Here is a 13,199-nt window from a genome sequence, read left to right as displayed (position 1 = left end):
TTGCTGTGTTTACTCAAATTGAGGCCCAGCCTCCCCACCTGTCCCTTTGGGCCTGGCTCCCCTTGTGTTTCTCAATGCTCGCAAAAGAGCAAACTCTCAGACTAGTGGTGATGCTCCTCCTCCGGACAAAGAATCCAAGATCTTGGAGGCTTCAGGCAAGCGTGTAGCAGCTCAAGCAGCTAATATTTGGAGGATCGCAAATACACAGGCCCTATTAGCCAGATACAATAGGGCTCACTACGACACGCTAGAACAGCTATTGAAACACATGCCTGATATTTATAAGGAGGGAGCGGAAATGCTAATACAGGAAGGAAAGTTGATTTCTAATGCATCCATCAAGTGTGCACTCGATGCAGCAGACACGGCAGGTAGGGCCATCAACACTAGTGTTATACTGAGACGTCATGCCTGGCTCCGCATCTCTGGTTTTAAACCAGAGATCCAGAAAACTTTGCTTAATCAGCCAGTCAACCCTGACTTTCTTTTTGGTCCTGATGTTGACACTACCCTAAAAAAATTAAAAAAGACACAAACATCAAAATCCATGGGGGCCCTGCAGTCACAGCAGTTATGGGGCAGTTCCTTTTGGCGCTCCGGTAACAGGGGAGCCTCGAGAGGGCAAGCACTGCAGCAAGCCCAATACAGCAAGGGGACCACGCAGACCACCTATAACAAAAATAACAGGGGTGGATATCGTGGAAACAGCACCAAAGGCAGATGACGTGGAAATAACAATGCCCGATCCTCCGCCACCAACAAACAGTGACGCCTTGTCACTGCCCCCAGACCATTTAACACCGGTCGGGGGAAGGCTCCAGCAGTTCCTGCCGGTCTGGGAAGGCATCACCACAGACAGGTGGGTAAGACAACTTATCCAATACGGCTATTGTCTGGAACTAACCTCTCCTCCCAACATACCCCCAAGGCACCGTCCTATGTCCACAGAGCACATGCACTTATTGCAGCAAGAAGTACTCTCCATGCTGCAAAAAGGGGCAATAGAACTTGTGCCTTTAGAACAGCAGGGTACAGGGGTGTACTCTGTACTTCTTAATCCCAAAAAAGGACGGTTCCCTGCGGCCCATTCTAGACCTCAGACCCCTAAACCAGTACATCTTGTCAGAGCATTTTCATATGTTGACTTTACAGCAAGTCCTACCATTGCTCTGTCAGGGAGACTTCCTAGCAACCCTAGATCTGAAAGATGCATATTTCCACATTCCCATCCACCAAAGTCACAGGAAATATCTCCGGATCACTGTCAACAACCAGCATTACCAGTTCAAGGTCCTGCCTTTCGGGGTCACCACTGCCCCCAGGGTGTTCACCAAGTACTTTGCGACAGTGGCTGCACACCTTCGGAGACAACACATCTATGTCTATCCCTACCTGGACGACTGGCTTGTCCAAGCAAAGTCAGCCCAGCAGTGTGCCAGCCACATGTCACGCACAATTCACCTCCTACACAGTCTAGGATTCTCATTAAATTACCCAAAGTCGCACCTTCAGCCCGCTCATGTACAACAGTACCTAGGTGCTACAATAAACACTCGAACAGCAAAAGCGCAGCAAACTCTGCCAGAGTCAACAGCATGCGGTTGCTCATTCAAAAATTCAGGCACCAGCACTCGCTCCCTGCGCAAGTTATCATGCAGCTGATCGGTATGATGGCCTCCTGCATTTCCATAGTCCCGCACGCGAAGCTCCATATGCGTCTGCTTCAGGAGTGCTTGGCACAACAGTGGAACCAGGCTCATGGGCATCTCAAAGACCAAGTGTTGGTGACCGGTCGTGCATACAATCTCTGCATTGGTGGAACACACAAAACCTTTGCAAGGGACGACCGTTCCACGAGCCTGTCCCACAGATAGTGCTGACGGCAGACGCATCTCTCCAGGGCTGGAAAGCGCATGTCCTCCATTATACCGTGCAGGGACTATGGACGACGCAGCAGCAAAACATGCATATCAATCTATTGGAGCTAATGGCAATCTTCATGGCGATGAAGGCATTCAAATTGCACCTCTGCAACAAAGTTGTGCTGATCCGGACGGACAACATGACTGCAATGTATTACATCCAGAAGCAGGGAGGCACACACTCTCCGCAACTATCTCATCTAGCCCAGAGCATGTGGAAGTGGGCAATCCAGAGGAACATCTTCCTCATGGCAGAACATCTCCCAGGCAAAGACCACCAGATGGCGGACCTGCTCAGCAGGCACAGCCATAAAATAGACGAGTGGGAGATAAACCCCTCAGTGCTCCAACCATATTTCCAGCAGTGGGGTGTTAGAACTGGGGGTCTCTAGTTGGCAGAGGTAGGTACCACTGTCCAAATAGGGACCCTTGCTTCTAGTCAGGGCAAGGAGATAACCCTCTTAGATAACCCCTGCTCGCCCTCTAGGTAGCTTGGCCTGAGCAGTCTAGGCTAACCAGAGGCAATGTGTAAAGTATTTGTACCAACACTCACAGTAACACAGTGAAAACACCACAAACTGATTCCACAACAGTTTAGGAAAATAAAGATATTTATTCTAAACTACACAAGACCAAAACGGCAAAAATCCAACATACACAGTTCAAGGATATGGTTTCAAAAGAGTTCTTCAGGTGGTAATCAAAGTTCTATAAGTTGCGATCAAATCCACAGATGCGTGGAAAGTTCAGTTGCGTCACGTTTACTCATAGTACCTTTTAGATGCAACAAAGTTCCACAAGTAGGAAGCTGGTGCGGTGGAAACAAGCGATGCGTTACTTCTGAGACCCTGGGGAGGCGATGCGACAGCCCCGCTGCAGCAGCGGGCGTGCGGCGACGAATCCGGTCTGTATGGGGAGGAAGGCAGCTTGCGTAGATTACGGTGCGTAGGTTCCGTGGGAAGTCTGTTCTCGCAAAGGCACGATGCGATGATCTCGTAGGGGCTGCGACGATCTCCGGGGAGACGATGCGCGGTCCAGCGGTGATCCTCTCTCTCGCAACTCCTCGATGTGATGTTTCTGCGACGATGTTCGCAGCGACGTGATGCGGTCCGCAAGCAAGCGGTGCGGCGATCTCACCCAGACGACAGGCTCTGCGACGACACTCGCAGCGATGTTCGATTCTCCCTCACCGGTCTGGTGCGTCCCGCAAACGAAGGGTGCGACGGCTCCGGCAGCGATGTCAGGCGCTGCGCCGATCTCGACCTTCGTAGCGGCGGGAAACTTCTCGCACTGTCGGGGATGCGCTCCGCAAGCGAGCGATGCAACACTTTTCAGCTTCACAAGTTTCTCAGCTTAGTCTGAAGCTTCCCAGCTCAGGTTCAACTTTTAGAGGCCCCACAACTGGATCAAGCACTCTACGAAGGACAGAACTCTCTCAGCAGAGTTCAGGGAGACTGGGGGTGAAGTCCTTTTGTTCCTGGGACTTCGGAAACAGGGAGCCAGCTCTTCTCAGGCCCTTGGAGATTCCTTCAAGACAGGGGACACAGCTCACAGCAAAGTCCTTCCCCTCTCCTTGGCAGCAAAGCAACAGCAGGTCAGTCCAGCAGAGCAACAGCAGGACAGTCTTCCTTCTTCAGAGTCCGCTTTCTCCTTGGCAGAGGTTCCTTCTTGATTTCCAGGATCTAATTTTCTGTTGTCAGGGGTCCTGTACTTATACCCCTAAAGTCTTTGTTCTCTCTGTGCATGTGGGCCCTGAGCCCGGTCTGAACCATCTCTGGGTGGATCCTGAGCACTTTGTTTTGCTGGCTGCATCTTTCCTTTCAGAGTGAGGGGCAGGGTCCTCAGCCGCCCAGCAGGAGGTGGAGCCAGCATTGTGGCAGGCAGGCACAGCCCTATTCAGCCCAGGTGCTAACTCCGCCCACCACTCAGGTAGCAATTGCTTCATTCAGCCTAGTGCTGACTCATCCAGCCTCTGGGGGGATTCCCCAGCCCCTGTCACTCACAAACCAGACAGTCAATACACAAACATTCCCAGGCACACAGAAGGGTCAGACAAGAGAACAGCAACTTTCTAAAAGTGCTGTTCTCAAACACAGGATCCAAAAACCACCTTTCCTAAAAGATGCGTTATTAAATTCTGAGTTCAGGGATACTAGATACTTATGTCCTATCTTGTTCCTATGGGAAGAAATGCTGTTAACCACTGTAGCCAGCATCCCCCATGTTAACCTATGGAGCAAGATAGCCTTACAATGGTGAAAACGAAAATGGCTGTAATTCACTACCAGAGCATGTTACCTGCACTAGTACATGCTCTACCTTTCACATACACGGCACCCTGCCCAGGGGGGTACCTTGGGCCTTCCATAGGGGTGACTGATGTGCACGAAAAGGGAAGGGTCAGGCCTGGTCAGCGGGGACGCGGACCAGGAGGACATGGCAGTTCTAAACTGCCCATAGGCGCTGCAGTGGCAGGCCCAAGACACCATTTTAGAGCTACTCCTGTGGGTGGCACAATCAGTGCTGCAGGCCCACTAGTAGCATTTGTCATCACCAGCCCTGGCACACCCAGTGCACTTTACTAGGGACTTCATGGTGATACAAATATGCCAAACATGTATATCCAATCAGTGGAGAAGTGTGGCTCAGGGGTTAGAGGCGGCAGACCCGGAAGCTGAGATCGGTCCTGGACCAGGGTTCAATTCCCCGCCTCGGCGGGTCTTGGGCTAAAAATTCCATGGACTCGATAATTCTCGCCCCGGTGCCTTCTCGACTCACGGGTTCACACTCTGTGACTCTGGGCAATAGCTTGCTTAATCTCCACAACGGCCCCTCGCGGCGGGATGCCTGACTTTCACCTTGTGGATACCCTGCTATCTCACAGGGGAATACCAGGACGGGTTCCCTAAGCAAGCGCCAGGACACCCACTGCGGGTAGCTGTGCGCTATATAAGCTCAACTACATTTACATTTACAATAACAATTTACATAGGGAGCACTTACACTCTGGCACTGATCAGCAGTGGCAGAGTGTCCAAAGCCTCTAAACCAGCAAAAACGAATCCAGCACAGCATCGAAAAATACAGGAGGCAGAGGCAAAAATATAGGGGTAATCACGCCAAAGATGTCAGGTCTAACACGGGGTCATCCAGAAATAGACCTGTTCGCCACAAAAGAAAACGCAAAATGCCAATCCTTCGCCGCCAGGTTCCCACACCCGCAGTCTCAGGGCAACGCGATATGGATGAACTGGTCAGGCAAATTTGCGTACGCTTTTCCCCCAGCACCACTCATACCGCTAGTGGCACGCAAACTGCGGCAGCACTCGTGACGCTCATCCTGGTTGCTCCAACGTGGGCAAGGCAGGCCTGGTACACCACGTTCCTGGAACTTTCAGTGGTGCCTCACCAACGGCTGCGCCTCACGCCCAGTCTCCTCACTCAGAGCCATGGAGACATTCCGCACCCAGATCCGCAACAGTTGAGCCTTGCAATATGGCTCCTGAGGTCATAGAGTTTGGCTACCTCAACTTGCCCCCTCAAAGAGGCAAGGCGCCCTACAACTCGGGCATGCTATGCAGCCAAATGGAAGCGATTTGTCATCTACTGCTCCAATAATTACATTAATTCGCTAGATGCGTCCACGCAAAATATCATATGTTACTTGTTGCATCTATACAGATGCAATCTGGCATACAGTTCCATCAGGATACATTTGGCCGCCATGGCAGCATATCTTCAAAACAGGCAGCATCTTTCCCTTTTCAAAGTGCCTGCCATTAAGGCGTTTCTGGAAGGACTCAAGAGTGATCCCTCTCAGACACCCTCCTTCACCTGTCTGGAATCTGAATATTGTTCTCACCAGACTCATGGGGCCACCCTTTGAACCTCTTCATTCTTGCGAAATACAGTTTCTTACATGGAAAGTGGCCTTCCTAATAGCCATCACATCGCTAAGAAGAGTTAGTGAGCTTCAAGCCCTAACAATTCAAGAGCCTTTCCTACAAATTCATGCTAATAGGGTGGTACTACATACCAACCCTAAATTCATGCCTAAGGTGGTGTCGCAGTTCCACATTAATCAAGCCATAGAACTGCCAGTTTTCTTTCCAAATCCAGATTCAGTGGCAGAACGAGCACTGCACACCTAAGATGTTAAAAGAGCTCTCCTGTATTACATCGACAGGACAAAAGACTTTAGGAAGACTATACAACTGTTTGTTGCCTTCTCTCCACAACACAAAGATGTACACTCCAAACAGCAAGCTGCTGTAGGACAGGCTGTTCTCAAAACACTTTTTCAGACTGCTGCAGCTAGCACGGGCAACCGCCGCTAAGGAGGTAACTTCTATTTATTCTATGCACAGATATGAATTCAGCAGCCCACATGCCTCGAACGGAATATGCTACTTATCAGTATGCATTGGTTCTTGGCATGTAGGGCTGCTGACATTCATATTGCCCGCCCTCCTCCCCGGTGCCTGTAGCACTCACAATCCTTCTCAAGCATGGTCATCACTTACTGTATTACACTCCATCTCTGCCACAATGGCAAAAAACAATCTGAGGATGGAATAGATGCCCATGCACACTGTAGTCCAGGGGAGGAGCCACCTATCTCGTGATACTTCGAAGACTCTTCCAGGTCAACAATGTGCAATCATCCGTACCCAACACTTGGCGGCGATCTATGCACAGATATGAATGTCAGCAGCCCTACATGCCAAGAACAGATGCATACTGGTAAGTAGCATATTCCTTGTCTGTATTGCACATTTTCACCATGTTCCCTATGGGACATTTTTCCCTACATGTCCTATAGAATTGTAAATGGAAATCGCCCACTGATCCTCTGTGTAAATTGAGCAACTAATAACTATAATTTTTTACTAAGCACTCAACTGGTCCCCTGCAGTGTTAGAGGCTTGCAGCATCTCATGAACTTTACATGCCCTTCGGCTGGTTGTTTTCTAACCTACATACTTTTATCTAGAAGCTATAGATGCTTAAAATTGTGCCCGAACTTGCTTCCTTTTTTTTAGGTCTCGCCTGTCGATGCGCATGCGCATCGAGCAAGCGAGACTATTGCGAGTTATCCACTCTTTATCCACTGCAAGGAATCGTGGCGATTCCTTGCAGTGCCCGTGACTTTTAAGGTCAATGCGCATGCGCATTGAGCTTATGCGCATGCGCATTGACCTTAAAAGCGCGTGCGCGTGCACGTCCGTGTTTGTTTACCCACTCCGCCCCCTCCCGCCGTGTCGCATTTCTCCTCCCCCTCCCCTCTCTTCCTTCCGTCGGCTCCCCTTTTTCCACTCCCCTCCCCGGCCCCCCCCTTCACCACATCCAGATTGGCCCCTTGCTACCACATCACACCCCTCGCGACCGGCTCCCCGCTCCGCCCCCTCCCGCCGTGTCGCATTTCTCCTCCCCCTCCCCTCTCTTCCTTCCGTCGGCTCCCCTTTTTCACCTCCAGCGAAGCCCGCAGTGCCCCCCACCTCTCTCCCACCTCCAGCAAAGCCCGCAGTGCTGCCACCTCCCTCCCACCTCTAGCGAAGCCCGCAGTGCCCCTTCACCTCCCTCCCATCTCCAGCTAACCCACAGTGCCCCCCCCACCTCTCTCCCACCTCCAGCGAAGCCCGCAAGTGCCCTCCCCTCCTCCAGCCATGCCCTTCCACCTCTAGCGATGCTCGCAGTGCCCCCCACCTCCCTCCCACCTCCAGCGAAGCCCGCAGTGCCCTCCCCACCTCCAGCCATGCCCTCCCACCTCTAGAGTTGCCCGCAGTGCCCCCCACCTCTCTCCCACCTCCAGCGAAGCCCGCAGTGCCCCCCACCTCCCTCCCACCTCCAGCCATGCCCTCCCACCTCTAGTGATGCCTGCAGTGCCACCCCACGTTCCTCCCACCCCCAGCGAAGCCCGCAGTGCCCCCCCACCTCCCTCCCACCTCTAGCCATGCCCTCCTACCGCCAGCGAAGCCCGCAGTGCCCCTTCACCTCCCTCCCATCTCCAGCTAACCCACAGTGCCCCCCCACCTCTCTCCCACCTCCAGCGAAGCCCGCAAGTGCCCTCCCCTCCTCCAGCCATGTCCTTCCACCTCTAGCGATGCTCGCAGTGCCCCCCACCTCCCTCCCACCTCCAGCGAAGCCCGCAGTGCCCTCCCCACCTCCAGCCATGCCCTCCCACCTCTAGAGTTGCCCGCAGTGCCCCCCACCTCTCTCCCACCTCCAGCGAAGCCCGCAGTGCCCCCCACCTCCCTCCCACCTCCAGCCATGCCCTCCCACCTCTAGTGATGCCTGCAGTGCCACCCCACGTTCCTCCCACCCCCAGCGAAGCCCGCAGTGCCCCCCCACCTCCCTCCCACCTCTAGCCATGCCCTCCTACCGCCAGCGAAGCCCGCAGTGGCCCCACCTCCCTCGCACCTCCAGCCATGCCCTCCCACCTCAAGCGATGCCGGCAGAGCACCCCCACCTCGCTTCCACCTCCAGCCATGCCCTCCCACCTCTAGCGATGCCCGTAGTGCCCTCCCACCTCACTCCCGCATGGGCCCTTTGGTACTCCTAATGCCCACTCGCCCACCAAGTGCTCTTTCAGAAATTTGCAGAGGGCAGGGTCGTGTGCACTAGTGACACAGGAATATAGTCACACGAGTGCTCAAAAGCGCACAACTACTACAAAAGTTCCATATATATATATAAAAAATAGTGCGTTCGAAAGTAGTTTGCTTAGTGGCTTCAACACTCGTTGCTGACATCTGGTGTGGGGCCGACTCTGCCTTTTATCCTTCTACGGTTGATAAATTGACATTGGTAGGCAATTACAGCGCGTTGACATCCCAAGGTCTGCAGTATTCTGGAGTTTGTGAAGACGAAAGGTATGAGATTGTACAGTGGAATGCTGAACAGTTTAATGAATTTTTGAGCACCAAGATCTGTATAGGGGTTATATATATAGCCTCTTTGATCATTCTGTGTTTTATTGGGAAATGCGAAGAATATATTTGAAATGTGGCTCTGATTTAAAACTGCTGAGTCCTTACAACGTGAGAGCAAAGGCTGAGTTTCAAATTATAATATCAATAACTCGTCTTTTATATAACACTTCATACCACATTCCTAACGTGTCTAAGCGCTGTTACTGTTACTTAATTAAATGATACTTGTGCACTAGTGACATGGGAATGAAAAGACACGTGAGTGCTCAAAAGTGCACAACTACAATGAAAGTTATATATATAAAAAATAGTGTGTTTCAAAGTAGTTTGCTTAAGTCCCGGGAGGTGGAAACAGCAGGCAGCTGCCATGATTTGTTTCCTTGTGGGAAACATTCCTTCAGCAATCAGTTTACCAGTCCGGCAGGAAGGACTTTGATTACTATCTGTGTCACCATCTTTTGTTAATCTAGGAGCAGGAGCCCCAACCTAAACATTGATTGCTTTTCACCACATGCTTGCTGACACACTTAACACTTTCTCCATGCCGTCTGCACTTTCACTTTCATTTGATTTGCAATGATGGCCGCTGCACACACCATTCTCGGAACGTTGCCCTTGAGCAATGGCAGCCGCTTTTTCGATTTTATTTTCTGCGTGCCTTCACTTATGTTTCGCAATGCCCTGCTTTCCTGACACAATGTGATCCGGGCTTTAGGCTTATATTCATTCACAAGGGGGGAGTTGTCCCCAGTTTTCCACTTAGTCAAATACATTTTGAGCGTTTCTTAAGATCGCTCAGGGACATGTAACTGACAACTGTCTCGGGGCTCCGTGTGAAGTAATTAGCTTCAGCTCCAGGAACATGGACACAAAGCTAAGGATCTACTTTGAAGGTATTTTATTTTTGGTACATATAAAGTACACGACTTCAAGAACACCTGTGAAGCCTGGGTTTCCCAGAGAGCAGAACCGGTTCCTCAATTGCATTGCCGAGTTGTGAATCACATTCATATTAAATGATAAGGGTGTAAGCGGAAGTCATACCAGGGTTAATCAATAACAAAAATACACCTAAATATGTTATGACCATTTCCATTAAAATCACTCATACTAAACAAAACGAAATTCACCATGCATACCAAAACAAATATGTTCTATCTATCTATCTATCTATCTATCTATCTATCTATCTATCTATCTATCTATCTATCGCCCTCACTCTATCTATCGCCCTCACTATATGTATCTATTTATCGCCCTCTGTCTGTCTATCTATCGCCCTCCCTCTATCTATCGCCCTCCCTCTATCTATCGCCCTAACTCTATCTGTCTGTCTATCTATCGCCCTAACTCTATCGATTGCCCTCACTCTATCTATCTGTCTATCCATCTATCGCCCTCCCTCTATCCATCTATCGCCCTCCCTCTATCGCCCTCACTCTATCGATTGCCCTTACTCTATCTATCTGTCTATCTATCGCCCTCACTCTATGTATCTATCGCCCTCACTCTATGTATCTATCGCCCTCACTCTATCTATCTATCGCTCTATCTATCGCCCTATCGCTCTATCTATCGCTCTATCTATCTATCTATCTATCTATCTATCGCTCTATCTATCTATCTATCGCTCTATCTATCTATCTATCTATCTATCTCTATCTATCGCCCTCACTCTATGTATCTATCTATCTATCGCCCTCACTCTATGTATCTATCTATCGCCCTCACTCTATGTATCTATCTATCGCCCTCACTCTATGTATCTATCTATCGCCCTCACTCTATGTATCTATCTATCGCCCTCACTCTATGTATCTATCTATCGCACTCACTCTATGTATCTATCTATCGCACTCACTCTTTGGCCCTCACTCTATCTATCGCCCTCACTATATGTATCTATCTATCGCACTCACTCTTTGGCCCTCACTCTATCTATCGCCCTCACTATATGTATCTATTTATCGCCCTCACTCTATCGATTGCACCCTCAACCCCTCACCTACCCTCACCCTCAACGCCTCACCCTCACCCTCACTCACCCTCAACACCTCACTCGCCCTCACCCTCACTCACCCTCAACACCTCAACCTCAACCCCTCACTCACCCTCACCCACCCTCACTCACCCTCACTCTCACTCACCCTCAACCCCTCACCCTCACCCACCCTCAACCCCTCACCCTAACTCACCCTAACTCACACTCACCCTAAATCACACTCACCCTCACTCACCCTCACTCACCCTCACCCTCACTCACCCTCACTCTGACTCACCCTCAACCCCTCACTCACCCTCACCCTCACTCTCACTCACCCTCACTCACCCTCAAACCCCTCACCCTCACACAGTGCAATAGGTCTCGGAGCATTTGAGTTAGAGCTTTTACAATTGTTTATGGCTTTTTTTATTTGTAATTCTTTAGCATTGGCTACAGGAAACAAAAATGCTAAAGATTTACAAAAAAACCCATAAACAATTCTAAAAGCACTAACTCTAATGCTGCGAGACCTATTGCATTTCCAATGCTTGTCCTACTTTGCCGTCCTTGCTCTTTTACATATTTCTTGTTCAGTGGGAATTCAGTAGCCTGGACCCCACTTCACTCTTGATAGCAAATTAAACCTAGACCCCCCCCCCCCCCCCCCCCCCCCCCATGCTTTTTTGTTAATTTTTAGAGGTGTGAGACTGGGAGATGTCTGAAATTTGTAGTCATTTAGAAGGAAGGCTATTTAGCGGATCTGCTGAAATCTTTACTTCACTTCTCAGTCTTAGTATTTTTTCAGAAATTCTAGTTTGCTATTAAGATTATGCCCCACCAGTGCTAATTACTTTGCTTCACGCATATAGGCCTAAGAACTTTTAACAATGTTATTTGAGGCCTCTAAATCTGCAATACCAGGAAATAGTTTTATATTCTTATCTGGCTGGTCCTAGTGTGAGGTCTAGTTTTGCTTGGTCTGCGCCATCTAGTTCGGAACACTTAGCTTGACACCAAGATCTTAGTACACACACTCGCAGTATATCTCTCCCTTGTAATATTGAATGATCATCTTGTGCATTAGGGTAAACCCTTCTCCCCCCCCCCCCCCCCCCCCCCCCCACACACACACACACACACACACTCTCCTCCCCTACACACTCCCCCATCTGTATGAATCTGAAGTATTAGTCCACTTGTCCTCTTGGTGTTAAGTCATTGTGGTCTTGTATAATGTTGATTTTTATAGTATACTTTAGCAATTTATTACCTCCTTGTTCTCTTTTTAGCATGAAGAGAGAGAGGGGGAAAACGATGACAAATGGGCAAACCGAGGAAGAGGTCGGGGAGCATTCCCCAGAGGACGGGGGAGATTCCTATTCAGGAAACCTGGCAATAGCCCTAAATGGTCACATGATAAGTTCAGCGGAGAAGAAGGTGAAATAGAAGACGAAAGTGGAGCTGAGACGAGAGATGAGAAATCAAACTCCATTTCTGCTGCAGACTAGAAATGGGAACAGACTGCAGTAATCGAGGTCTGCATCTCCTGGCACTGTACTAAGGACATCTGACACTATGTGCCCCAAAAGGACATCACATGGGGCTCTCATGAATTTTAAAGTCTATTCCTAAACTCCGGCTTGAACTCGGCAGTTGAGCATTTGCTCATGTCCCTGAACAGTTTGTGGGAATAAATGGCAGGACTTCTTCAGAAGAGGCCATGTGCATTAATACATTTTTTTCTTAAACCCCACACCACCACCCATTTCTGATGTGATCAGATAAATCTTATATATATTTCCGATTTTGGCTGTGGGATATCATCGTTGTTCATCCCAATAAGGAAACCTATTTTTTGATTTACTTTTGTGATGTTGTAAGTGGGGATTAACTTGCCAACATTGAGGCTTCAGTACTTTTTCAACCTCCCCACCCTCCATTTTTGTGTATTCAGTTTTTTTTAAACTCTGCATTACCTATTTTAAGCCTTTGCATTTATAGTAACAGCAGTTACTTTAAAGAGGGTATAATTTTTAGAAACCGTTATGAAGCCTCGTTTATGGGGTAGTGGGAAATAAAGCACGTTAAATAAAAAATGTAACTTAACTAACTTGATCCGTCTGAATTATTTCTTTTTTTCCTCCCCCCAAATGCTATTTACTGCAAAATCTTTTAGTCTGACCCTTTTATTTCATACATTTGCAAATTGTTAAGTGGTTATTTTTAATGCATTTCAGCTTTACTGGATTTTGATTCTTACACATGGAAATGCATGTTTTAAAAAAAAACTTTATTTGCACCCTTAAAAATTATGCACACTATTTCACTGTAGTGGTGCAATTCTGCAGTTAGTTGGAATCC

At 49.2% G+C, this 13,199-nt stretch overlaps 1 protein-coding gene across 2 annotated transcripts in view; it reads left to right on the top strand.

Annotated features, from left to right (window-relative positions):
* The window catches only part of THRAP3 (thyroid hormone receptor associated protein 3), a 269,684-nt gene extending 256,736 nt beyond the window's left edge, over window positions 1–12,948 (top strand). For both annotated transcript variants that reach the window (XM_086956473.1, XM_086956472.1), the window contains one exon: window positions 12,128–12,948. In XM_086956473.1, the coding sequence (XP_086812599.1) occupies window positions 12,128–12,346 (219 nt within the window). In that variant the 3' untranslated portion in view covers window positions 12,347–12,948. The remainder of the gene's footprint in view (window positions 1–12,127) is intronic.
* Window positions 12,949–13,199: the final 251 nt, after the last annotated feature.

This window comes from Lissotriton vulgaris, chromosome 2_1 (assembly GCF_964263255.1).
Source record: "Lissotriton vulgaris chromosome 2_1, aLisVul1.2, whole genome shotgun sequence".
In the NCBI taxonomy this organism is placed as follows: Eukaryota; Metazoa; Chordata; class Amphibia; order Caudata; family Salamandridae; genus Lissotriton; species Lissotriton vulgaris.
Note: the sequence above shows the minus strand (reverse complement) of the source record. Positions and strands in the feature narration are given on the sequence as shown.